This window comes from Neopsephotus bourkii, unplaced genomic scaffold (assembly GCF_033783945.1).
Source record: "Neopsephotus bourkii isolate Nb327-2 ecotype Australia unplaced genomic scaffold, CSIRO-AGI_Nbou_v1 NB_272, whole genome shotgun sequence".
NCBI lineage: Eukaryota > Metazoa > Chordata > Aves > Psittaciformes > Psittacidae > Neopsephotus > Neopsephotus bourkii.
Genome location: NW_026900781.1, coordinates 10,587,802 through 10,615,667, shown reverse-complemented (window position 1 = coordinate 10,615,667; position 27,866 = coordinate 10,587,802). Strand labels below are relative to the sequence as shown.

The 27,866-nt window shown below is 40.8% G+C and overlaps 2 protein-coding genes across 12 annotated transcripts in view; one reads left to right on the top strand and one right to left on the bottom strand.

Moving 5' to 3' along the window:
- The window catches only part of LYRM4 (LYR motif containing 4), a 111,114-nt gene extending 104,659 nt beyond the window's left edge, over window positions 1–6,455 (bottom strand). For all 5 annotated transcript variants that reach the window (XR_009724442.1, XR_009724443.1, XM_061346576.1 and 2 more), the window contains exon 1: window positions 6,330–6,455. Coding sequence is in view for 3 of the 5 variants with exons in the window: in XM_061346576.1 (XP_061202560.1) it covers window positions 6,330–6,415 (86 nt within the window). In the remaining 2 variants the exon portion in view is untranslated. The remainder of the gene's footprint in view (window positions 1–6,329) is intronic.
- The window catches only part of FARS2 (phenylalanyl-tRNA synthetase 2, mitochondrial), a 244,160-nt gene continuing 222,749 nt past the window's right edge, over window positions 6,456–27,866 (top strand). For 5 of the 7 annotated variants that reach the window (XM_061346574.1, XM_061346573.1, XM_061346567.1 and 2 more), the window contains exons 1-2: window positions 6,456–6,598; window positions 12,736–12,822. The gene's annotated coding sequence lies outside the window, so the exon portion shown is untranslated. Of the gene's footprint in view, window positions 6,599–11,972; window positions 11,997–12,735; window positions 12,823–24,837; window positions 24,896–27,866 lie in introns of those variants that run through there. The other 2 variants (XM_061346570.1, XM_061346568.1) reach the window with 2 other exon arrangements.

Below are 27,866 nucleotides of genomic sequence, written 5' to 3'. Positions count from 1 at the left end.
CCCTTCTTGCCCTCCCCCTACTCCCAGAGGGACAGAGAGGAGAATCAAAAGAATGCAACTCCTATGGGTTGAGATAAGAACAGTTTAGTAACTAAGGTATAACACAAACCACTGCTACCACCAATAATAATAATGATAAGGGAAATAACAAGGGAAGAGAATACAACACCTCAGCACCAGCTGATCGGTAACCCACCCCCCCCGGCCCAACCAAGCACCAACTGATACCTCGTCCAACCCCGCAGTCCTAGCCCTTCCGGGTTTCTCCGTTACATCCTGGGCATGACGTGCTGTGGTATGGAATACCTCTTTGGTCAGTTTGGGTCAGGTGTCCTGTCTCTGCTTTTTTCCAGCTTCCCTCCTCCCTGGCAGAGGATGAGGCTCAGAAAGTCCTTGGCCAGACCAAAACATCATTGTTTTCAGCTCTGTTCCCAGGCCGAAAGTCAAAACACAGCACTGCACCAGCTACCAAGAAGGAGAAAAATGACTGCTACTGCTAAATCCAGGACACTTGTGGAAAATGAACTCAAAACCTCCTAAAGTTTATTATCACTCAGAGCACAGGCAACACTTACATAGAGAGAAGGAAAAACAAGTTACCTGCTTTCTTTGCACAGCCAAGGAAAAGAAAGGATATCGTAAAGCTACAGTTAAGTAACCTTACTCCACAAAAGTCAGAGAGCTGTGCTTGCCAGAACTGATGTTTTCGTTTTTTTTCCTGCATTTCTTATCTCAGCAACGAACTAGCACTTCAGACAGAGCACAGCATTTTCTATAACATGGCGTGCCTTTGTTTCCTCATGGTTTTGGATTATTATTTTTTTTTTAAATCACCATTTAGTCTTACTTTTCCTTCCTAGCACATAGAAACATACCAAAAACTGACATAGTGCTGGCATATCTTGTCAATCATAAACTTCATTAGGAGAGCCAGTAGGAAAAAGGCTTATTCAGCTTGGATAACTATCACATGTAAAATTGTAACATGGTTGTTAAATCACCTAAGTGATATGCAAGTATTAAAGTGACTAAATAAGGTATGTCAGGAAGAAGAGAAAGAAATCCAGATTTGAAAAGGTGCTGGGTTTTTTTCCCTAAATTTTACTTAGTTACTTGGTGTGAATTATGTGGCATATGCCAATTCACTGCACTGTCCCAGCTCCTCACCTTAGCATAATAAGTTGATCAGCACACATACTATTTGATCAAGACTTAAATTTGGGTAGCGGTTAGCAAGAAGTCTCAAAATAGAAAACATTGACAGTAGTGGAATAGCAACAGAAACCATGAGAAATGGTACATTGCTAAACCAGACCCCTTGTCCAAGACAGTTGTTTATTTTTGTGTTTAATCAGTAGTAACTATCTTTGCGTAACAGCAGTTGGCACTTAACATAGTTCCTTTTTCAGTTTTCCTGTTTCCAAAAAGCAGACTAAATCTTGCACACACAGCCATAACCAGCTGAAATATTTTCTTTAACACAGCTCAGCTTATTTATGTGTATCAGCAAGAGTTACCACATTTACACACAGGGAATCCATGCTAAATTTAATGACACTGACCATGAAAAAAAACCTTTTTCAGGCTTATGGGAGTAACAACTCATTGCCACAAAGGAAAAAAAAATAATAAAAATCAAACATTTTAGTTGTTAGCATTGTTTTTTACCGATTTCATGCACGCAGAAGACCTCAAATTATAAAAGCGTAAGTTCTGTTAAAACTTTGTCTCACCAAACTTTTACATTAAATTCAGATATTAAGCTTAATGCCAAAACATCGGAATCACAAACCTTCGCCCCCAAAACGAACAGCTTTAATGCTAAAAGACTGAACATGCCTTAGAGAACATGCTCTGCCCTGCATAGCAGAATCCCTGAATTTTAACTTCCCAAACTTTCATTTAGTAACATTTCTCACAAGCACCTTGAGATTTTTACAATGAAGATTTTCTATACATAAAATCTTTCAAAGACTAAATAAAAATCCTTATCAAGTTCAACAAAGACAAGTGCAAGCTCCTGCACCTGGGAGGACATAAACAAGGAGCCCAGCACAGGATAGGATCTGTGTGGCTGGGGAGCAGGCTCACCTAAAGAGACCTGGGGGGCCTGATGGACAAACAACTGAAAATGAGTCAGCAGTGTGCCACTTCATCAATGAAGGCAAATCACATCCTGGTCTGCACAGGCAGGGCCATTACTAGCAGAGATGGGATCATTACACTCAGCACTTCCCAGGTTGCACCTGGATTGCTGAGTTCTGGTCCACACAATTCAAGAAAGATGTGGACAGACTGGAAGTCTGAGGAATGGCCACAAGCGTTAAGTCTTTCCTACCGGAGAAGGCTTGGGGCTAGGAGGGAGGGGGGAGGAACCTCGTGATAGCTTCCCAGTAATTAAAAGGCAGCCACAAAGAGTATGGAGGCTCTCTCTTCACAAGAAACCACATGGATAACACAAGGGGTAACAATGACAAGTTACACTAGGAGAGGTTTCATCTGGGTATAAGAAAAAAATCTTTCCCAGTGAGAGCAATCAGTCACAGGAACAAGGTCCTCAGGGACATGGAGGCCATGGTAGAGTCCTGATCACTGGAGGTTTTCAAGATGCAACTGAACAGGGTTCTAGGTAATCTCAACCATACTTTTCCCACAAAAGGCTGGACAAGATGATCTTCGGATGTGCCTTCCAACCTGGGTTGTTCCACAGCTCTATGTTCTATGACTCCCTAAAATCACATCAACAACTGCATTACTCAAAGCAGGAAAAGCAACTGGCATTGAAATAAAGCAACTATTTACTTTGCTCAGGTTTGTTCTTAGGTTAGAGATTTGCAAAAAAAAACAGATTTACTAGTTTTAAAAGCTTGAAGGAGATGTCTCAGATGAAACTGCATGCATTCAATTAACTTGTTTCCAACGCAAAACCTGTTTTGACAGTTTTCCTTCCCTGATTCTTCTGTATTCTCAGTAGTTTTATTCAACTACTTTTCAAATATTGCACATTCCAATTGAAAAATAAAATTCCATTAAAATGCAATTTACAAAGACAAGACGTAAAATCTTAGAATGGTTAGGGCTGGAAAGGACCTTAAGATCATCTAGTTCCAACCCCTATGTAGTTGATTTATATATATATGACTTACAGTTTTATAAATAAAACTCACAACATTCACCAGTTAATAGAGTACATAATGGATAACTGGAATAAATATAAAATAAATCAAGAAATACCTTTTAAAACTATATTAATTATTTTCAGAAAAAATCCAGAGAGATTTACCACATCTGATATTGCTCATAACTATAGGAAATCAAACAACTGGAGAGGAGACCAACCAAAAGCATGTCATACAATGTTTCCCAGAACTTTCTAGCCAGTGTCAGTTTCTTTACAGGCCAAGGCAGGCTGAGGACCTGACAATCATAGTAATGCTTTTTAACTAGAATCTCTGGAGCTTATCAAAGTCAACCTCCTACTTGAAGTAGGCCTACCCATAGATCCGCCATGGTGCTGTTTGGTTAAACCTGTCATAAAGCAGTCAAAAATGAAGATGTCAAAAAACTCTCCAGGTGACCTGTTGCAGTCCTGTGCTCTCTTTTAGAAAAAGCCTTGTTTGACTACATTCCCATGTTGTGACCACTGAGCTTCAGCCATGTTAAGCAAACAAGAAACTTGTAAATTCAGATTACCATCATTTGCAACCAGATGTTTTAACAGCTTTCACAAGTTTATCAATTCTTTTGGGTTTTTTTGTACCCAAAAAAAACCCCACAACATAAAGACATTATTTAAATAACAAATTTTATTCTATTTAGAAACTATCCCTTAAATCAATCTAGGTTAGACTGTAACCCAAAACGTAAAACATCAGAGGATCTACTTTTTGTCAGCCAAGCATAAGAAAAAAGTACACTCTAAAAACCAGCTTTGGACTCAAAACTTAACATCTTCCATCTTTGCTTATTGCTTTTCCTCCAGTACAAATCACTCTTCCTTCCTCAGACAGTCTGCATGGGTAATAGGGCAGAAGGGCAGACATGAAATTACTTGCAGTCTACTAAATTCTCTCTCCCTGCTGTTACAACCTGGCCCACACATCTGGGCCTCCAAACACTCCAGAACGTTTACTGCAGGGCTTTGGGGATGTTCCTGTGTGTTGTTATTCTGAAGCTGCCAGTGGTAACCTCAGTTACTTTAAGAAATTAACTTTATTATTCACAGTTACAGCATTAAAAGTTCTTTTGGATGGTAAAAATAAATACTAGATACTACCAGATGACATATACACTGTATTTACTAGGAAAGTCACAAAACAAAAATATTGATTTTTCCATCACAATCTATATGTACACATTTAAGAGAAAATGCACAGCAAGGAAATAAGGGTACAGCAACCATCTGATCATACTCCAGATGTACACTTACAAATCCATACTGTTTGCAATAATAAAACATCCTGAAATTCTTTAACTGAAATAATGAATCAATAAGATGAATCTTCAAAACCTTCTACTTTACTACAAATTGGCTCTTTACAAAAGCATTAGGCTTACTCCAGGGTATTACCATATCACACTGGAGCAGCCTTGAGGACATGCTTATCTTGGCACAGAAGCAGTCCCTGAACTGTCAGTTTTAGCTATGGGTGTGGCATAAACACTAAGGCAGAACTGTTGTGGTGCCAGCAGATCTCTACACATAATAGCAGCTGACCGTTTCTTGCTAGGAACTGCTATTGCTTTTAGTGGACACAGATGTGTAATGTGTATACATGGCAAGACTTTATACAGTTGCTGATTTCACAATATTTAAGGACAGGCTCAAAAACTGAGATATCTCCATTAAGGAAAGGGAAAACTTTCACTAAGATATGGTGTCAAAAAAACCACAGATATCCAAGATAAACACCTATCTTATTATTTCTATCCTTTAAAATTTGCTAGAATAAAAACACTAAAAGAAACAGAACAAAAACTTTTATATTGTGTTAAACAGAAAACTCACCGATGCACCTCTTACTGTGTGATAGCCTTGCCGTTGAGCTGCATGCCAAAATTTCCATACAGCCAAGGCCCCCGAGGTATATATTTTGAGGAGAGCCAGGAGAGGGACTGGGTATGGTATAGGGCCTGGGCAAAGGGGGGGGGGGTCCACATACGGTCTGTGAGGCTAGTGCCACCACTTTGAGGTAGTACTGGCTTGCTTCCTCCCACTGCTGAGGACTCGGCTTTCTCTCTGATCACTCCCCAGCACAAACTCATTTTTGTGGCCCAGGCAGGAGCTACATTCAGCTGTCCACCAACTGCATATTTCAGGCATCAAGCCATCCCCATTACATACAATCTTCTGTTTGTTAGCCAGAATAACAGCCAAGATCAGGGGGATGTCTTGACAGTATGGGAACATGATGCACACGTGCTGCTGCATGGAGTTAGCAATGAAGGTTTATAGCTCCAGCTAAGTTTCAGACCCACAGCCTTTCTTCTCATGGCATTATCTCACACAAGGTCTGAGGAATACTTATGCCTTGAAGAGTGTATAGCTCACCATGGTTATGCAAGTTCAAAGGCTTCTGTATCCAATTCTTGCCAGGCTGGAGATGAATCACAGCAAAGGTAGCTCACATGTCTCTGCCTCTGATCTAATTGAGCAGTCAAGTGAGTAAACTACCAGTGGGTAATGCAATTTTGCCAGTGCTGGTGGGGAGCATCCCCTGTGAATGCAGCAGATACCTAATGGAGACTAGGCCAATGCCTGTAGCACACAGGCAAGCATGCCCTTTGCCAAAAACAGGTCTTTTACCAACAGCCATGAAGGCAGCCAGCCACACAGTATGGCATCATGTGTGGCGGGACAAGTGAACCCTGCAACCTCATCGCACACAGCACACAGTGCCAGGGTTTGGCCAGGAACACAACCTCCTACAGCACAACCAGGGCTGCAACCTGGCTCAGTTTCTGCCTGACAGCATCCAGACCAGGCACGAAATGTTTAATCTAGGACTATCTCGGTCTTGTTGCTTCCTCTTACAACAGGGGCAGTCCATAACCCGGTGTTTTTCAGGCAGCCCGGGGGCAGGCACAGGGCGCAGGATCTGACTGCTGCTCCCTGAGCCCCGGAGCAAGGCCCAAGCCCCGGCCCGGCCATGCTGCCGCTCTCGCTCCCGCCCCTAGGGCACAACCCTACGGGGAAGTCATGACCCCCCTGCCCCCCAAAACCGAGTCCCTCATGCTCATCCCCAAGCGACGCCGGCATTCCCCGCCCAGTTACCCCCACGCCTCCGCGGGAAGAAACAAGACCGTCCCCGCCCGGGCCGCGAGCGCACCTGTAATTGTAGCTGCTGAAGCGCTGGCTCTCCCGCAATAGGGCCCGGTACAATCGCAGCACCTGGGCCCGGCTGGACGCTGCCATGTTGCCGACACCAGGTGGGTCCTCCCGCGGCGAGGCCCCTTTCCCCGCCCGTAGCGCCCGAGGCCGTGCCGGCCTCCGGAGCCGCCTACCGGCACCCGCGCCGGCCTCTCTGCGCGCCTCCGCGGCGGGCAGGCAGGGGAGGGGGCAACCGCGGCGGCAGGAGCGGGAGCGCACGGCCTGGCGGTGAGTGGCGGAGCGGAGGGCAGCAGCGGCCGCGGCTCGTCCTGGGCCCAGCGGCAGGCCCGGGGCGGGGCCGAGACAAGCAAGGCCGCAGCTTCAGCGGCGCAGAGGAGGAGGAAACTCTTCCCTGGCTGAGGCAGCTCTGGGGGACGGCGTGCGGTCTTTCTGCGCCTTGGGCTCGGGGCCAGTCTTGCCGGCTCAGTCCTGTCAGGCGCTGCCGGGACAACGTGCCTTCAGGTCCGCTGCGGGATTGTTGATTAAACTCGTTTTACCCTGAAGCGCCACCACGACTTCTCCGTGGGGGATCCTGTCAGGCTCGGTCGGTACTGCGAATGGCCCGAAGGCTGGCAGGGCAGGAGGGCCTAAGAGATAACGAAAGCGAAAGTAGCGTTCAAATAAACTGGGCAGTGATAGCAACCTAGTAAAATGAACCTAGTTCATTTTATTAGTGTGTTGCATGAGGAGGTGGGTGCTGGTGTGGTGGGGTTGATGTAGGGCCTGGAAACGAGCAACAGATGATAGGTGTTCGGCAATTGCATCAAGATCGCTGAGTTTGCAATGAATGTTCACCAGGGCTTGGTGTGCTGTAACTGTGTGTGCGGTGTGTTGCTCTCAGTATCCGAGTTTAAGCTGGATTCTATTACTTAAGCTAAATTGACCTGTGTATAGTGCAGGTACTGGTTAAGTTATGAGTGCGTGAAGGTTGACAAGCATTTCCTGTTCCTGGGCTTTTATTTTCAATATGAAATCCCCATTTATTTTTAAAGTTTGTGATTTTTCTTACTATTTTTCCACAGCCCTGAGAAATGACCATATGGGCTTTACCACTCCCCTGAGTTTCCCTATTTGTGCAGGTGTTCAGAAGCTGGATAACTGTATAACTGGATAACTTCGGGTGAATTTCGCACAGACCTATGTGTCTTGAAACTGTCCTTGGAAAAGGAGGTACCCAGTCATGAATCAGTGTACACTGTGCCTATGCATCATACAGGCCACAGAACAGCAGGGTACCTGAACCATTTAAAAACTGGGTTCTGCCTGTCTGTTTGCTAAATCTTTTCTTTTATTCTTCTTTGCTGTGAGGCTAGTAGGCTTTTTTTCTACTTAAGCACTTCTTTTATTGGTTATACCAGAAGCATCTTGATCTTTTTGTTGCTGGAAACAGCAGGTACCGTATACTACCGTATACCTAGCATCGTCTTCTGCTGAAAGTTTTGCTCCTGCAGAATAAACTTGATTTTGTAACTTATAGGTATATATAGGTTCTACATGGGGCCTATAAGGATGCTGGGGAGGGGCTCTTCATTAGGGACTGTAGTGACAGGACAAGGGGTAATGGGTTAAAACTTTAACAGGGGAATTTTAGATTGGATATAAGGAGGAAGTTCTTTCCTGTTAGGGTGATGAGGCACTGGAATGGGTTGCCCAGGGAAGTTGTGAATGCTCCATCCCTGGCAGTGTTCAAGGCCAGGATGGACGAAGCCTTGGGTGAGATGGTTTAGAGCGAGGTGTCTCTGCCCATGGCAGGGGGGTTGGAACTAGATGATCCTTTCTAACCCTAACTATTCTATGATTCTGTGTGTCTGGCAAAAGTGTGTCAGTTGCTGCTACTAGTGGAGCTCATATGATTGTATATGTACTTTGAGTATTATTTGTGTTAGTTGTAAATCCGATGCAATTTACAGTTGTAAATAATTGTAAATATTTACTATGTAAATAGTATAGACACACGTGGATTTATCTCAAATTCATCTTTATTGGTATGCTGTCTTTTGGCACCCTTGTTAGGCTTCTGGAAGTGGAGATTTTCCATACATGGCAAATATCTTAGGTATTCTCTTTGTCAAAACCAAAATGGGAAATGCTAGAGGAAATGTATTTTGAAGAAAAACGTAAATGACTGAGACACTGATAAGTACCAGGCTTTTGAGGCCTTCCTGTGTTAAGTTACAAAGCAATGTGGTTTGGGCTAGCTTTTGGCATTCAGGAAACCCAAACAGAAAAATATAAGTCAAACATACTTGTTAGTTACCTGTGGGACCAGCCAAATTCTCATTGCAGCCCAAGCCATATTGCTGGCACATGTTGCCACGCTAGAAGTCAGTTTCTCTGAGGTGCTTATTTTCCCCACCTTTGCAGCTGTTGGTGGCTGGGTTGCTTAATATGTGTTAAAGCAGAACTCTTGCTGAGTTCTGAAAAGCAGCAGAGGCAACCCTACCTGTTGTTTTGATCATAGGCTTCAGACAGCTTAAAAGTCACGGGTCTGTCATGTACAGAGCAAAACTTAGCTTTGAGAGTTCAGCAAAGTTACATTAAATCACTGTGTAGATCAGCATGGCAGTTAGTCCATCTAATTTTATAACAGTTTTCTTTATTATTGTGAGAAATGAAGTTTTGATGCTCCAGTCCTCAGCTCTAAAAGATGAGAGAGTAATTGGGAAGAACGCAAAGCACATTAGGCAAATTTTGTTTACAAGAACACCATTGATTTAGTATTTGTAAAGTAGTTATGAATTCTGAAATAGCTTCAGATGCTAATCCTGTTCCTGAATCTCTGTGACAGTTTTTGCAGTTTTATACATTTTTTTGAAGATAACTATTTTTTTCCTCTCAAGGAAGCATGGAAACCTATGTTTAGAATAGGCAATAAACGCATGAAATGTACTACCAAATGCAAAATAAACATACCCAGGGAAAAAAGTTTTTCCTCTTGTTTTCCTTCCCTGACCTAACCTTCATCACATTAAAACTCAGGGAGGCAAGAGCAAGACTGGTGTGAAGGGGAACAGCTGTTACATTCTCCAATACATATTGGATGTTTTGTCGTATGCTGTTGAATTGTTCCTTGTAGTACACTATTTCAGCTTTATGATGTGGCACTTAACACTAAGATGGCATGTGTGCTTTCCTGGTACTCTGCTGTTCATGTTCATTATTTTTCTTTGGGGGTCAGGATGATAATTGATTGTTGTGATAGTATTATCTCTTCTAACTATTGTTTTTTTACTTTGTGAAAGCATACTAACTTTTCCCTTCTGCTGTGGTGTGGTTTTTCTGTTGTCTTTTCTGCTCTTTAGGTATTGATGGACAGTCTTGTGCACAGTGAGATCCTACATAGTGTAGAATAGGACCTTTAAAATAAGGACTATAAATAAAGAAAACTTGTGGACTTCAGTCGCAAATGTAACAAACTATAATTTAACAATGTTCTATAGGAAGTAAGACTTTCATAGTATGAAAAGGAGGCCTTGAATAACTCTGCTTTAAAAAAAAAAAAAAAGTATTTATTTGGTTGTCCTATAGCGAAGAATATTTTTAAGCAGGAGGAGAAATTCACGTGTTTCAGATTCAGCTGTGCTCCAAAATTATTTGTGCATTTTGGAAAATTCTGCCTCAGAGTTCAGAGAGAAGCAAAAAAAAAAAGGGGGGGAGCAAACTCCTCTGTCAGTTGTTTTTTTTTGTGAGTTACCCCATCTCTTTCCAATCGGAATTGCAAATTGTTGTGTATTGTTTAAACTTGGACTGTAGAAATAGTAATAATAGGGGATCAAACTCTCTAACCAGTAGTGGGTTTTCTGTTGTAATACAGAAATAGTAGGGGAATACCTGTTTTAGCACTGCTCCTAAGTATTTGCTGGTTCATGATCTCTGATGCTGCAGGCATTGATTGAACTGAGCGAAACACTGAATTTTGTTTTCCTTGTTGTACTCAGTTCTAATCTTCTAATTTCTTGTAGCCATGTGGAACACCGGAGGACTTCATGGCCATCATGCTGGCTGCTACATATGTATCATGTTAAGCAGCTGGACAGTTCAGCAGTCATGGATAATTTCTGGATCAATGACACACGATGTTGATACATAACACACTGATTGTGAAAGATGTTGATAATGGACATATTTCAAAGTGGACTCTGAAATGCCTCAAATAAAAATGCTATAAGACCCCAAAACTGAAAGGATAATTTTGTGTTACAGCAATAGGCAGAAGAGAGAGAAGTAATAGGGGATTAAAGTTACAAATAATGCTTAAAAGTTCGGTGTGTAATAGTCACATTAAATGTGAATGATGCTTCTAACCTTAATGCTGTTGAAATTCAAGGTATTTTCAAGACAATAATTCAACAAGAAATGAATGTATTTTTGCTATGTGATTGTTATACTAAAATCTTACTAAGAAACCTAATCATGAGAGTGGGAAGGACAGGGTTTATCAAGTCTTCCTGTCCGTGACCTCATCAATTCAGAAAGGCTTTTTTTGCTGCACTTACTACTAAATTTTATCTAATTTAGTCTTAAATAAATTCCTCTTTTGTGTGGAAAAAGACATTTTACTTTATATTGTGTCTTGCTGTTGTATTCTGATGCTCAGCCTATGCCACCCTCTTCCCTAAGTTCATCCTGCTCTTTTATTTAAGTCCCTGAGCACCACTTTGTGTAATTCCTGTCTCCTCTGTGATTTGTGCTACCATATTTCTCAATAGCTGTCATCCAAGTAGCCTTATTTAGTTATTTTGATTTTTTCTGCTTCCTTTTTTAATAGATGTTGAAATTTTTAGCTTAAAAAGCAAACATAGCCGTAAAACGTGGAGTGATACTGTGTTTAAGAGCAACTGAGAATCTCTTTGTAGCCACTCCTGTATCTTCATTGCTGACTTGTGATTTCCTATTTGCCAGGTTGGTTACAAATGGTACTGCCAACCTTTCTAGTTCGAGGATGAGTGCATCTAAGATGTCTTGCTAGAGCAGAGTTCTTTCTTCTCTTGAATTCACTTTTTTGTCATGTGTGAATGTATATGTGTAAAAGCACGCATACAGTAATATTGTAGTGGTAAAGGTCATGCTGTTCACCCCATATTCTCCATGCTGCAGCATTGGGGATTCATGCATAGCTAACACAGTGCTGTGGGTTCTTTTTCTGGTTACCCAGTCCCATATCCCAGGTTTGAGAAATCAGAAGCAGCCTGCTGTTTGGGTGCATTTCAGTTCCCCTCCTGCTCCCTCCATTATGGACATGGGCCCTCATGTCAAATGATACTAGGGGCTAGCTCCACTCGTCATGGGCTATTGCTTACATCCTTCCCTGAAAATCCACTTCACTAAGCAATTTTTTATAAATTCTTGTTGTGTAATTATCTTCTGGAAGCAATTCCTAGAGCAAAGTATCAGTGGAAGTAGGACATTGGTATAAGGTAGAGTGGAGCTGATGTAAGAAAACGTTATCTGAGGTGAAATCAAAGTGGAAAGCACTTTGTATAAGATGCTGACAAGGACTTATTGGGGAAGGGTGTGACTTCTGAGCATGGATGTGTGGGAAACACTTTTTTTTTTTTTTAAAGGAAAGGTTAAGCAAAACTGTGATTTACAATGGATGTGTAAAGCAGCAAGGATTAAGTGGATTGTAAGTTTAGTTTTCTGAATGTGTGATGAGTGGAGGGGGAATATGATTTTTCCACTTGTAATGCATTTTCATTTTTTAGGTTGCTGTGCATGTGTGTGATACTTGGTTCTGGTAGCTTGGAATTTGGTCCAGAAAAAAAATCCAACAATTTAAATATGAAGCTGAAGCAAACAAATCTAAAGAGAGTATTTCTGGAGAGGAAGGGAAACTATGGGGCAATGTTTTCATTTAAATGAGGAAAACAGCATACCCGTATTAGCGAATAGTAGTAATGGAAGAGTTTAAGGTAACTTAATCTTCATAGAATCATAGAATGGTTAGGTTGGAAAGGACCTTAAGATCATCAAGTTCCAGCCCCCCTGCCATGGGCAGGGACACCTCACTCTAAACCATATCACCCTAGGCCTCGTCCAACCTGGACTTGAACCCTCCCAAGGATGGAGCATTCACAACCTCCTTGGGCAACCTGTTCCAGTGCCTCACCAAATTTTGCATGATCCTTGACATGTTTGAGCTTTCATCTTGTATCACTATCAGTTTTACATATCCAGAACTCTGGCCGGCATTCACGATAATGCATTGGGGACGTATTTCTAAATATATCATGCTTCTGGTGCGTTCGTAAGATCAGATGAATTGTCAGTATTTCCTTACGTGCCTTCACACTTCTAGACAGAACTTTCTATTTTCATTTAAGTTTTTTATATCTGGAGTGACTGTGCCAAAATTTGTCTTTCAGCCAGTCCCTGAAGAGAAGAAACAAAGCACTGACTAAAGCTAATGGCCAAAGAAAGCTGAGCTGAGGAAAGATTACCTCTGCTTGTGGGTAAGTAATTATAAATAATTGTGGTTTTCTAAATCTTTGACACCAGCACTGTCAGGTAGTCAGTGACTGCCTTTCAGCTAGTAACACATTTTCAGTCTTTATCCATTTTAGTTAATAATAAAACCAAATCTTCCTTCATCTTCACCAACTTTGAGAGAGGTATACTATGTATGCTAGCTATATAACTTTGCTTTCCATATAGAATTCATGCATTTCCTTACTCCTAATACAAAGAAAATAATGAGACCTGAGATATAAAGATAGGTAGATAATAATAATTGGTAGATAGGTAGAAGATTATAGTCTTCTGAAGTGCAAATTCAGAAGGACAAATTCTGTTATCTTTAAACAGGGGAAGTTTAAATTGGATATAAAGAAGAAGTTATTTAAGGGTGGTGAAGCACTGGAATGGGATGCCCAAGGAAGTTGTGAATGCTCCATCTCTGGTGGTGTTCAAGGCCAGGTTGGACAGAGGTGATATGGTTTAGTGGGAGGTGTCCCTGCCCATAGCAGGAGGGTTTTGGAACGAGATGATCTTAAGGTCCTTTCCAACCCTAACTATTCTATGATTCTATACTGATATATATATATATATTTATTTAATACATATATATATATTTAATACAATCCCTTTGAAATCTGTCCCAACTACCAATAACAATAAATTGCTGTTCAGCGTAAAAACAGGTGGCAGAATTAGGTCCTCCTTACTTTACAAACCACTTATAATTGATGCAAGGTACAATCCAGGATAGGATGCTCTGCTGAATGGACAGTGAGCTCTTGGGAGAGGCAACAGTTAAAGCCTTACAGATCCATCTGTTAACCTTTCAGTCTGTCATGTTCCTGACCCCAAAGCAGAATAAGCTAAAGGCAATGTGTATCCGTGTCTCTTCATAAAGTTTCGTATCTTGTCTCAAATGGGGGATGAGGGTGGATTTAGGTGGGGATACAGACATATGAAGTTGAACTGCCAGTTCACCTATAGGAATGGATTTAAAATCCTGCAGAAAAGTAGGAAAGTGAAATGAGGGAAGAAGCAATTTGAAGTACTGTTCTGGGAAAATAAATGAGAGTTCATCTGTTTGGAATGCTGAATTAAGTATCTCCTTGTTCTAAAATTTCTGTGACTAGCTTTGTAGGTATGCTTTGTAGCTGAGGATCAGTTTTGCTTTTTTTGTGTTCTGTTTTGGGGGATTATTTTTTTTTCCCCAGGCACTATACGTGCTTTGTTTCCTTCTTTTTTTTTTTTTTTTTAATGCAGGTGATTTTAATAATAGAATAATTTTTGCCTTTTTTTGGAAATGATTCTTGATGAAGTATGTGTGCTGCATCTAAAATGGAGAAAAACAGATAAACAGAGCAGATTATCAGGGTCCTTATGGAGATTTTGTGGTGCTTCTAAATTTTTTTAATATGATTTCAAGATTGATTTGACTTTCAACACAGTGTTCAAGATCTTCATTGGCAGTGTTCTTACTTCTGAGAGTATTAGCATAGTCTTTTCATTGTCTTGTTTATTTTGACTGTAAACATAGCTTTTTAAATTTTTTATTTTTTAACTTTGCTTTCAGGGTGAAAAATTGCATAGTGCATTACCCAAGCTCTTCCCTTGGGGAGGTAATAGTCTAAAATAGACAAATATGGTATTGTACATGTAAAATTATGAGATACTGAAGAGGTAATTAAATATCAGATCTGTGTAGGGTTATTGAAGTTAGAAAAGCTACTTGCTTTCTATGTTGGCACACTAGCTTTGTGAACTTTCATGGAAGAAAGTTGTTCTAAACAGATAGAGATGTTACTTGATAAAGGTAAACAGAAGAAAGATGGTAGGAGTTTGTCTTTTTCTGACACCTCGCCCTTTCTTTTTTGGCTTTCCTTTCTGCCCTGTCCCTTCCTGCACAGGCTGTGGTTCTTATTCCCCACCCTTCCACTCCCAGTATATGTCAAGACAGTAATGCCATTTTTTTTTCAGTTTTCTTGTGGTAGGTTATGTTCGTAATGTAATATTTATTCTACAGACAATAAACTATGCTGGATAGGTAAAGACTTGAACTAAGTATGTGGGAAAACCATGCTTATACTAGTTTCTTTTACTAGGTTCCCAGTGCTGTTTTCTTACATAACTTTTTTTATAAACACTGTTTCAGAGATATTGCAGGTTCTACCAAATCCTATTTCTTCACCTGATATTAGGAGTTCATTTGACCCCAGTATCCCTTACTGCTGTCATTCCAGACCTTGAGTGACAGAGCCTGCTGGGCCTGTTGCGGAACTTTCCGCATGTTGCAAAGTGCAATTCTACAAATTATTTTAAAGAAAAAAAAAGGCAGTTATTATGTCTTTGATTCTCTCAGTACATAATTAACATGGCATTAACCAAAGTGTTTGTCATATGTGACCTTGAGCTATAATAACACCTTATTCTTCATAAATAATAAAGATTTGATTCTTCATGTTATCGTCTTCTTTTTTTTTTTCCTAACTTGTATAGCTTCTTCCACCCAGTCAATGTGCATATCTTGGCTCAAAACGCAAGATGAGGGGATGTTGCCTTTGTTGTCTAAAGACTGGATGGAGAAATACTTCTGTGTTCCAGAGTTTGAAATATGTGTATCCTGAGCTCTGTTAAAGCTTTCTTTCACTGAGGCTTGCTCTGAGGGAAGTGTGACTTTAAAGTATATGGCTTTCTCAAGGCCTTTCAGACAAAGGTTTTCTTCTGTTCTTTGTTCTGTGCTTTATCTGGAGTAAGTATATTAGCATTAACAAGCCTCGTAGGAGATGTTACCTGGTAGCGTTAAACAAAAAAGCATGAAGATGCTTGGGAGCCTGTTATCCTACAAGACATGGGCCCAAATATATTGTATTTTCTAGCATTAATGATGAAGAAAGAAGTTAGTGCTAGTAGTCTTGTTCTTTTCACTCTAACACTCTCAAACTTTTTTATCATGTGATAACAGGATTTGACAGAGACGCAATTTAAACCTGTATTTTTAAGTCATAATCTCCTTGCTTTGCTTGCTACAGAATATCTTGGAACTAGCTCTTTTGTAACAAGCTGTAGATGTCAGCACCTCTTGAACCCTGTAAAGCTTGAGGTGTTCAGACATATGCCATAAACTAACACAACCCATGCACAGTTGTATCAGGAAGTTAGAACAGGATTAAGAAAATCCATTATAAAATCTGACTTGTATTTATCTGAATAGGCAGAACTTTAAATTGAGAGATTTTATTATAAAATTTCTCATTAATATTTCTCAGCAGCATTGTCTGTAATTCAGTATTACTTGTTGCAGTTGAAGTATTTTTAAGGAAAAAGTCTGTGCTTTCTTACCCTTAGGCTTTAAACATAATGCATTTCTTTAGTTACAGAAAATGATTCATAATGTAAGTAGAATATTTGCAAATAAGGTTTCTATCTTGATTAGACATATATGTTCATAACTGTAGAATATGGAAAGTAGAATTTTCAAGCTTGCTAATGGAAGTTGGCTAGACAGTTAATTCTTGTGAGTCTTCTTAAGTGCACTTGCTCTTAAAAGAGCAAAGCGAGTCTTTAATCTAGAAGCCCAGCAGCGTGTTGGAAGACTGATGAGGCAGCACACAGGCTTGATAAAGTAATGTGGGATTAGGAAGAAATACAGGTAATTTTAGTACTGGAATTAAGGAAATAACACCAAAGTACTTACAAAATAAATATGTATATATAGTAAAAGTTTGCTAAAAAGACCAGCGTAAAGAAAACCAAACTGCAGATGTTTAGCAGGGAAATCTTACTTCAGTTTTGTTTTACCTCCTGAACTTTGTGTTACTGTGAGACCAACTGTATTGAGACAGACACCATGATTGTGTGAGACCTGCTGGCAGAGCTGTCTGTATTGTTTGCAAATCCTGCTGTTCATGTGCATCAGGCACTTTGTGTAGATTAAATTGGTTGGAATGAACTGTGTCATTTAGAAACTCATGTAGTGGGTTGTATCTTTTCTTTTTACAGTGTGCCAGTCAATACTGCAGTCTGTGTAGGCAAACTGCTTTTCCCTATGCTTTTTATTTTTGCCCCATTTTATTTGTATTTGTAATCCATGTGATTTGGCATCAAATGTAAATGATGATAAAGAGTTTCTAATCAGATTCTGTTTGCTTTTAAATAATATATATTTGAAATTCTAACCTTAGACTTTGGGTTAATAGTTATTGAGACATGAAGGGCTCTTCTGCTTCTAAACCCCATTAACAGTAAGGGAACACAACAGCCTAAATCACTAGCACATAAATGGAAGAATAAAAAAAATCTGGTCATGAATTTCTATTTTACTCAGTCAACAGAAAAGAGCTTCAGTGATTGGGAATCGTACCAAATCAATAACAGTTTTTGCATTACGTAAAAAGAGTGTTGGGGTAAATAGAGTTTACATCCTAATACAACTTGTAGGTTCCATTTACATGTTTCAGAGGTAAGAGGCCCTTACTAGAAGAGTGAGCCAACAGCAGTGTTTTAAAGTGGAAGAAAAGTGGGTTTTGTTTGGGGTTTTTTTCCTCAAGAGTGGTATTATGGCCTGGGTAATCGATAGGATTCCTGTTGTAGGAATCAGTTTTTACTCACTGTATCTTAAACTAGAATGGTGCTCATTATCCTGCAGCTATATCTGTACTCAGTGAAGAGCAGAGTATGGAACCATTTCTTAAATGTCTGGACCCAGTCAAATAAAGCCTGCTAGCATCGTTTTAAATTTGATACCTAAAAGTGGCTCTGCAGAAGTCTTCTCTGACAAAGCAAAGCAGAAGGAAGATGTTAGGAATTTCAGGCATCATTTTCTGACACCTCTTGCTTTACTCTTGGACAGGGGTTGAGTGAGAAGGGGGAAACAGACTGGGAGATCATTTCATATTCAAATTCTGGATTTCAGGACTCCATGAGGGATGTTTTTGTACTGCATGGGAATAAAATCCTGCTGCTCCGACTGCTTGATCACAGTGTTCCCAGTGGCATGGCACAGCTGTCCAGGGCTTCTGAGTAGCTACAGCAAAGGAGACCTGATGTGGTAATAAAAGTTGTAGTACAGATATTCCCTTTCCATCGTTTTTTAATGTGGTTCTCTAGCATGAAATAGAAGGAGGTGCTAAGAGTAGATCTCTTTGGTTATACCTACAAAACATTTTGAACTTGGATGTGATGTGTTTGATCAGAGAAAATGCTTTTCCAACATGGAATGCTTGAAATCAGTCTTGAAAGAGCAATCATGTAAGGTGGCCAACTAGGCAGCATTGCATGCACAAGTTTAATTGAAAGTATGTCTGAATACCATTTTTCATTTAAACTTCTGTCCCTGGATACAGGAAATGTGAAGTTTTAGGCATAGAACCTATTTCTCCAGTTGAATGCCAACAACTTAAGTTTTCATTCTTGATTCTTGAACAGAAAAGATTATTTTTGGTTTGCTATGCAATGCTAATTAGATCTGAGACATTATACAATGGCTAATAGCAGCAATGCATATTTTGGATTCCCAAATAAAGACTTTACAGCAACTCGTGTCCAGCTCTGCTTTAAACAAATGAGAGCCTTTAAGCTGCTCTGAATGGACATCTGCTGAAACCCTGACTACAAAGAGACACAACTAAGCATCTGTTCTGCACCGAGAGCCCAGTTTTGAGGTGCTGAAATTAAATTCTCATTTTTGATACAAGCACTTAGTGAAAAATAGAATGTGAAAAAGCATTGTTATCAAGAATTGAATAAGGATATTCAGATAGGTTTCAGAAATGTAATGTCCAGTTTACTGAAGTTGTTAAAAAATGATAATGCTTTTCAAATCTAATTAAAAATAGATAGTTATTTGATCTTGTCGTGGTTTAACCCAACCAAACAGCTTGTTCACTTACTCCCAGTGAGTGGTGCCAGGCGTTAGTCCGCCCCCCCCCTTCCCCAGGGGCTGCCGCCCCCTTTCCCCGCTCCCAGAGGGGTGGGGAGGAGAATCGAAGGAATGCAACTCCCACGGGCTGAGATAAGAACAGTCTAGCAACTAGTGTACAATACGAATCACCACTGCTACCACCAACGACAACAATGATAAGAGAAAACAGCAAAGGAAAGGAGTACAATACCACGCGCCGAACCACCAGTCCGACCCGGCCGACCCCCTCTCCTTCCGGCTCCCTCCCAGTTCCCCCCTCGGCATGACGTGCTGTGGTATGGAATACCTCTTTGGTCAGTTTGGGTCAGGTGTCCTGTCTCTGCTTCCTCCCGGCCTCCCCTCCTCCCTGGCAGAGCATGAGACTCACAAAGTCCTTGGCCAAACCAAAACATCATTCTTATCAGCTTTGTTCCGAGCCCGAAAGTCAAAACACAGCACTGCACCAGCTACCAAGAAGGAGAAAAAATGACTGCTGCTGCTAAACCCAGGACATTATCCACCCCTTATTCCATACCATTCACGTCATGCTCAGATCCTACATTTTCAATATACCATCACTCCGAACTCAGTGCACTTCTATCTTAGTGCAAAGACTAGTCCCTATAAAGCTGCTGATTCCATCTGGTCCATGATGTCAGGCGCCATCTCTTCTAACAGTCTTTCAGAACAGGAGAGGCCGCGTGCAGTATTGGGTCGTTGCCTGCTGATGCTGATCATTCCCTTACTGTAGAACTTGTCTGGTTCTGTCAAAGTTCGCTCTCTCTTGGGATGATGGTTGGAGGGAAGTCAGGGCTAGTCGCTGGTGGCCTGAAGACATCTGGTTGATGGGCTATTAAAGTATTACACAGCAGGCAACAACATACAATTAAGTTCATTGGCTGTTTTCCCCTAAAATTAAATCCCCTTGAGGTACACATCGGACTTCCCCATCATCCCTCATTACCCACCAAGTGTATCCAGGTCCCTGAGCAAAAGCAATCCCACGAGTGGGTTTGCCTTTACTTGAAGCAGGAATAACCCAGACTGTCTTCCCCAGCAAATTCTTCATATGCACCACAGGAACTTTGTCCCCCTCTACAATATGTAAAAGTTCCGATTGGGCTGGGCCAGCTCTGTTGGCAGATCCTCTAGTGTTGACCAACCAGGTGGCCTTTGGTAAGTGTGTATCCCAATGCTTGAAAGTTCCCCCACCCATTGCTCTCAGTGTAGTTTTTAACAGCCCATTGTACCTTTCGATTTTCCCAGAGGCTGGTGCATGGTAGGGGATGTGATATACCCACTCAATGCCATGCTCTTTGGCCCAAGTGTCTATAAGGTTATTCCGGAAATGAGTCCCGTTGTCTGACTCAATTCTCTCTGGGGTGCCGTGTCGCCACAAAATGTGTTTCTCAAGGCCCAGGATAGTGTTCCGGGCAGTGGCATGGGGCACAGCGTACGTTTCCAGCCATCCGGTGGTTGCTTCCACCATGGTAAGCACATGGCGCTTACCTTGGCGGGTTGGTGGCAGTGTGATATAATCAATCTGCCAGGCCTCCCCATATTTATACTTCAGCCATCGTCCTCCATACCAAAGAGGTTTTAACCGTTTGGCTTGTTTAATGGCAGCACATGTTTCACACTCATGAATAACCTGGGCAATAGTGTCCATTGTTAAGTCCACCCCTCGATCACGGGCCCATCTATATGTTGCATCTCTGCCCTGATGGCCTGAAGTGTCATGGGCCCACCGGGCCAAAAATAATTCACTTTTATGTTGCCAATCTAAGTCCATCTGAGCTACTTCAATCTTAGCAGCTTTATCCACTTGTTGGTTGTTCTGGTGTTCCTCAGTGGCCCGACTCTTGGGTACATGGGCATCTACATGACGTACCTTCACCACCAGGTTTTGCACCCGGGCAGCAATATCGCTCCACAGTGCAGCAGCCCAGATAGGTTTACCTCTGCGTTGCCAGTTGCTCTGCTTCCATTGCTGCAACCACCCCCACAGGGCATTTGCCACCATCCATGAGTCAGTATAGAGATAAAGTACTGGCCACTTTTCTCGTTCAGCAATGTCCAGGGCCAGCTGGATGGCTTTCACCTCAGCAAACTGACTCGATTCACCCTCTCCTTCAGCAGTTTGTGCAACTTGTCGTCGAGGATTCCATACAGCTGCCTTCCATCTCCGATGTTTTCCCACAAGACGGCAGGACCCATCAGTAAACAAGGCATATTGCTTTTCACTTTCTGACAGCTGATTATATGGTGGGGCCTCTTCAGCACGCATCACCTCCTCCTCTGGTGACATTCCAAAATCTTTGCCCTCTGGCCAGTCCATGATGACTTCTAGAATGCCTGGACGACTGGGATTTCCTATTCGAGCTCGTTGTGTAATTAGTGCAGCCCATTTACTCCATGTAGCATCAGTTGCATGATGCGTAGAGGAGACCCTGCCTTTGAACATCCAGCCTAGCACGGGCAACCGGGGTGCCAGGAGGAGCTGTGCTTCGGTGCCAATCACTTCCGAAGCAGCTCGAACCCCTTCATAGGCTGCCAGTATCTCTTTCTCAGTTGGGGTATAGCTTGCCTCAGATCCTTTGTATCCCCGACTCCAAAAACCAAGGGGTCGACCTCGAGTCTCTCCTGGAGCTTTCTGCCAGAGGCTCCAGGTAGGGCCATTCTCCCCAGCTGCGGTGTACAATACATTTTTTACATCTGGCCCAGTCCAAACTGGTCCAAGGGCCACTGCATGAACTATCTCGCGTTTAATTTGCTCAAAGGCTTGTTGTTGCTCAGGTCCCCATTTAAAATCATTCTTCTTACGGGTCACGTAATAGAGAGGGCTTACAATCAAACTGTAATTTGGGATGTGCAGTCTCCAGAACCCCACTGCACCCAAGAAAGCTGCTGGACATCTGCTGAAACCCTGACTACAAAGAGACACAACTAAGCATCTGTTCTGCACCGAGAGCCCAGTTTTGAGGTGCTGAAATTAAATTCTCATTTTTGATACAAGCACTTAGTGAAAAATAGAATGTGAAAAAGCATTGCTATCAAGAATTGAATAAGGATATTCAGATAGGTTTCAGAAATGTAATGTCCAGTTTACTGAAGTTGTTAAAAAATGATAATGCTTTTCAAATCTAATTAAAAATAGATAGTTATTTGATCTGAACATTCATTCTTCACTTCTTTGACTTTAGATGACTTTAGATTATCTTTCTGTTAATGTTAGGAAGCCTTATAAATTTAGTGCTCTATTTCCAGTATGTTGGATTGATATTTTCCATGCCCAGATTTGGCAATATATTGCTGCAGTGGTGAACAATGTGGCACATGTATTTACAATGAGAATAAACATGTTTGTGAAAGAAATAGTTGAAATCTCTTGAAGCTGTTTATTTAACAATAATAGTAGTATGTTTTCCTTCAAAACCTGGATTAGCCTCTAACATATCTTTATGGAAAAGATTGCCTAATTGTATGTAATGTGGTCAACTGTCAATAATTAATTTAAAATTCAAATCTGAGGGGAGATACACAGTCTGTAGACTCATGGAGTTCTCTTCATATTCACACTGTTGGAGTCCTTTTGATAAAGAAGAAAGAGGACAGAGTAGCAGCTAGCTGTCTGGAACTGATCCACAGCTCATTGAATTAAATGGAAATTTTTTTCATTAACTTTGATCATCCTTGGATTGAACCTGTGTGCATATGATTTAATTAGTAGCAAGCTTGGGAAATGCTGGTATGTTGGCTTTTCTAGTGTCTTACCTCCTGAGATGATAATTACATAAACCAATATATTTGTGTATCTGTTATATGGCAAGCGCAGAAGTAGCCACAGTTGGCTTTACTAGTGCTGGACCTTCATTTGAAAGCTAGACATTTTACTGCTAAACCTCTTCTTCTTTCTTTCTAATTATAACATCATATATGATTATCTTACATTAAACGTGAAACAGATCTGTTTCTATGCCACTGCAAATACTTTTATGCTGAAAAATAGAGCAGACTAACTATACTGAATGTCTGCATTTTAACCATATTAAAAAAAAAGTCCCTTACACATTTAGCGTTAAAATGCAAACTTTGATAGGTTGTCTTCACCTGAAAGTGAAAAGGAGGTTCTCCAATGTCAAATGTTTAGTTGGCCAATGAAGTTTATTTTCATCATGGGTCATGTTGGAGGTATATCTAGTAATACCACCATTTTGGTTGTGGTGCCTTTGTTTTTTGTTTTTGTAAAGCAGTGTAGCTGTATGTTGGGAGATGCCTTTACATTTTATGTGAGTTTGAGGGGCAACCAGAGGAAACCTCTGCATAAAGACAAATTTGCAGCAGGTCTGTAAGCAAAGTCATTGCACAGTCATGATTCAGAATGGATAGGTATGTCCTCTGAGCATTTGAAGCATTTTTACCCTCAACCAGATTTCTATCACATAAATCCATTCTATATTGTACCTTATTTGGTGAGCTGCCCAAATGCCTCATCTGTGACAATTCATGAAGTTAAGATACTATTTGGAGTGAGGGAAGAAGGGCGGTAGGAGCTGGCTGTGGGTATTGGCAATAGATGCAGAGATTCCACGTAGATGTGCCCTGTATTTGCTTTGTAAATATTGTCAGATCCTATTGAGAGTTGGAATGATTTAGAGTCTATGAGTTTGTGAAAGCTACCAGGTTTCTTGCGTGTTAGTAGCATATATAGAAATAATAGGTATAGATACCAAGATAGAAAGTGAAGCTTTAGCTTATAAGCCTGTCTCGATTTAGCAGTTGTGTAACTAGCCATAAATCTATCACTTGTGTTTGCTTATACTTTTGATAGTTTGCATTCAATTTTTAGCACAATAAATAGGGATTCATGTAGCAGCCTTCCAGTATCTGGAGGGGGCCTACAAGGATGCTGGAGAATGGCTCTTAATCAGGGACTGTAGCGATAGGATGAGATGTAATAGGTTCCAACTTGTCCTGAGTTCAGCAGTAGCAGTCATTTTTCTCCTTCTTAGTAGCTGGTGCAGTGCTGTGGTTTTGACTTTCAGCCTGGGAACAGCACTGGTAAGACCAGTGTTTTTAGTTGTTGCTAAGTCGTGTTTACTCTGACCAAGGACTTTCTGAGTGTCATGCTCTGCCAGGGAGGAGGGGAAGCTGAGAGGAAGCAGAGACAGGACACCTGACCCAAACTGACCAAAGAGGTATTCAATAACACAGCACATCACACCCACTATATAAACAGGGGTCAGTTACCCGGAAGGGTTAAATCACTGCTCGGTTGGGCTGGGTATCGGTCGGCAGGTGGTGAGCAGTTGTATTCTCTTCCCTTGTTCTTTCCCTTATCATTATTATCATTGGTGGCAGCAGCAGTGATTTGTGTTATACCTTAGTTACTGAACTGTTCTTATTTCAACCCATGGGAGTTGCATTGTTTCGATTCTCCTCCCCATCCCTCCAGGAGTGGGGAGGAGGAAGAGGGGAGAGTGAGAGAGCGACTATGTGGTTCTGAGTTACCGGCTGGGCTTAAACCATGACACAACGTAAACAAGGGAAGTTCAGGTTAGATATAAGGAAAAAGTTCTTTACTGTGAGGGCGGTGAGGCACTGGAACAGGCTGCCCAAAGAAGTGGTAAATGCACCATCCCTGGTGGTGTTTAAGGCTGGACAGTGCCTTGGGTGGCATGGTCTAAGCCAAGGTGTCCCTGCCTATGGTGTAGAACTTGATGATCTTAAGGTCCTTTCCAGCCCTAACTGTTCTATTATTCTGTTCTTTAAAGTATCAGTTACATACCTGTCAATGAAAACTAACCTGAAAAAGAAGTGAAGGTCTGTGTCAAAAAACAGGAAGATGCTGTTTTAGGTGGTATTTACTGCTTTACAAGAAAAAAGTTCTATAGCACAGAACATATGTTACTTCTGAGGCAGAGATTACCTTCTTAAATAAGCATGACATATGCTTAGATCATGCTAATGTGTGATTGTGTATCATCTACAGTGATTCTGGGTGACATGTACTACAAGAATACCACTGTATGCTTTAGGGAGTGATCCAGACCTCAGAAAAGGAATGGAGTAGGTGAGCCAAGTAGTTTGTGGGTTTGGTTTTTTTTGTCTCTAGCTGCTGATTGACGAACTTATATTGCTGCTCCTGCACTTGCATTTGAGAAGAGACATAGGTAAGCAAATGATTTTTTCACTTGGCTTTTATTTCTCAAAAATGTAATACCTCACTTGGCTTTTATTTCTCAAAAATGTAATACCTGCTTTTAGAAGGAGAACTGTATTTTTAAAGTGCAAATCTGAGAAACAGGATTAATGTATAAGTGATCTTATTTGGTGTCAATTGGGAATAAAAGCAGAAGAATATTGTTTAATGTCTTGTGAAGCAAGATATAATATCTTGCTTGTTATATACCTTGAAACAACATAGGTAAATGATCAGGGTATTATTGTAAAGGTCAGGAAAACTCTTGCTGTGTCACACACCTGCTGTTCAATGAATTTCACAAGACTTTTCAAGGATATAATTAGAGAATAGTTATCTCACCTCTACTGATTAGCAGTTGGGATTTGGCTTCTTGTGTTTGAATATGTCTGTTCATCAACTTCTTTGGCTCTGATGTAACCCATTGCTTCTGTGTAGTCTGTTTCAAAAAATTATCATTGCTGCCATACCTCCCAACACTTTTGAAAAAGCAGACCTTCAGAAAGCAGTGACTCTGTCTTCTGCTCAGGAACCCCACAAAGAAACATGCGTTTGTGTTGCACAGCCCCTCCATGCACATATGGTTTGACTCTGCAGTCTCTCTAGTAATCCCTGTCCATTCTACAGTGAAATGCAGTGGCAGCTTGTTTTTCAGATTTCTGAATGTTAAGTGTTCACACTTAAATGAGTTGCATCTTAGGAAAAATCCTGAGTATCCTGAATAAATGTTATGAAAGAAATTAAATGGATGTACATACATTTTGTCTGTCCCCAGAGTGAGAGTTTGCTAATGTATTCTTCAGCAGCAACGTTTATCAGTAAGAATAGTCTAAAGTTGTACCATTTCTGAGATCCAGAGTGCTACTTTCACTTAAGCTGTTGCTGTGCGCTAGCTTTGCCATCACTTCTTGAAAATGCTGTTGGGTAGAGTTTAATATTTATTCTTTAGAATTCCATTTTTTAATCATAGATTCCTAAAGAAATGGTGGTTGTGAGATGGTATTTGTACGTCAGCTGTAAGTCCTGATTTTTCCATTTCAGTTAAATTTCACAGGGGATGTCCAGATCACTGGAAACAGTAAGTTACAGGTGGTGTATGAGAATAAAGGGCTTAATAAAGAAAAGAGACTCTGTTAATGCTTCAGCTAAAGCAGAATGAATTGGTCCCTTACCACTGAATCTGCAAACAAACTTTGCCTCCAGACACAGAGGAAATAATGTTTTGCTGGTTCTGCTGCTTGCAAAAAAAGCTTACTGTAAACTCCATACCCTGAGGATGAATAATGTTCCATTGGCTGACAAATCTTACAGGAATGGAAAAAAGATTAGTCCTATTTGCAATATTTTAAAAGAGCTAAGAGTGGATGCTTTATGAAAAAGTGCATTTGCTGTCTTTCAGACTATTTTAAAAGAATAGTGTGTCTATAGGAGAGGCCTTGAGACAGAAGACGCTATTCTTCCCAGTCTTTGAGATCATTAGCAAATGTTGGAATTTCACAGAAATGATAATCAACTGGGGGAAATGTAAGCTGCAAAGGGAGAAGGCTGCTTAGACAATAAACCTCACAGTAACACGTCTACTTCTTTAAAGCTGTCAGTGTGTTGCCATCCTCTGGAAAAGTGTACAATAGCTTGTCATGAATGTATCAACTTTCATGCTCAAATGAACATCTCCATTGGTGATGTATGAGATCTTAAATGAATTATTTTTACATAAAAGCAGTTCTTATTTCATGGTTTTAACCCCTCCTTGCCACAACTAAATTCTGAAGTAGAAATACTCTAGATGTTTGGAATATACATCTAAAACTAAGACAAATAATTTTGCAAACAGAAATCTGAGAAATCAATTAATCTTTGATGTTTGATCTTTTATTTTTTCTAATTCTGGTTGTTTGTTTTGCTATAGGAATTGCAGAAATCTTTGAGCCTATTTTGTTTTTTCTCATTGCTGTTGATAAGTAGCTTTGCAGGAGAATTCTGTTACCTTCTATTGATAGAGTTGCAGTGCCCATCAGCATGCTGTGTTAGTAGCTAGATGCAGAAAGAAAAGGTAAGGGCATTTGTAGATTATTGTGCACTTCAGGTCAGGCATAGACAAGGTGGATAGTAACCAGGGTTTCTAAGACCTATCAAAGGGATGTATAAATACGAGTTTTCTCTTTCTGTGAATTGCTGAGATGCTTGTGCACCTTTGAATCTTTTCCAAGTGTAGGAAACATGTACAGCTCCTGCCTATTCTCTGTTTTTGAAAGTATGAGATCGTTCAGCTGTAGGTTTGATTCTGTGTGTTAGTAAGCAAATGCATCCTGTGTGTGTCTCTGAAGAACTCACAGGGGAGAGCATTAAGTTCAAATTAGCTATAATTATGTTGCCTAGAGAGACTGTGGAAGCTCTATCCCTGAAGACATTTAACCAAAGTAGACAAGTCCCTGAGCGACCTGCTTTGAACAGGGTGTTGGACTAGACCACCTCCAGTGGTCTCTTTTGAAAAGAATAAAAAATTATTCTACTGTTCTGTAATTCTGTGAGTTACAGAAGTAAGTTTTGTATTTGCTTCTAAAGGAGGCTGGTCCTGGGATTATTGTTATCTTTAGCAGATGTTAAATTGTGTCATACCTAAGCTCAGCTCTGTGACTGTCCATCTCTTGCTGTCATTAGGCTTTGCTATCCTTTGCTGTCCTCCAGTTTTGCTCCTCAGGAGACTGTGTGCATCATGAGAAGTTAGAAAGTGGGAGATAGACCTTCACCATAACTGATGCATGAATTCTGTGGAGGACATAGAGCTGAGATTTTAAGTAAAGGTGTGCATGTTGTGAGCAACTGGGATGTGGAGGAGAATTCCATTTGCAAAATAATTGGGCTCTTTATACCTGGATCATGTTATCCTGGAGCTCAGACTTTTTTCTGAAGTGGGCTAAGTTGGAATGACTGAACCCAAA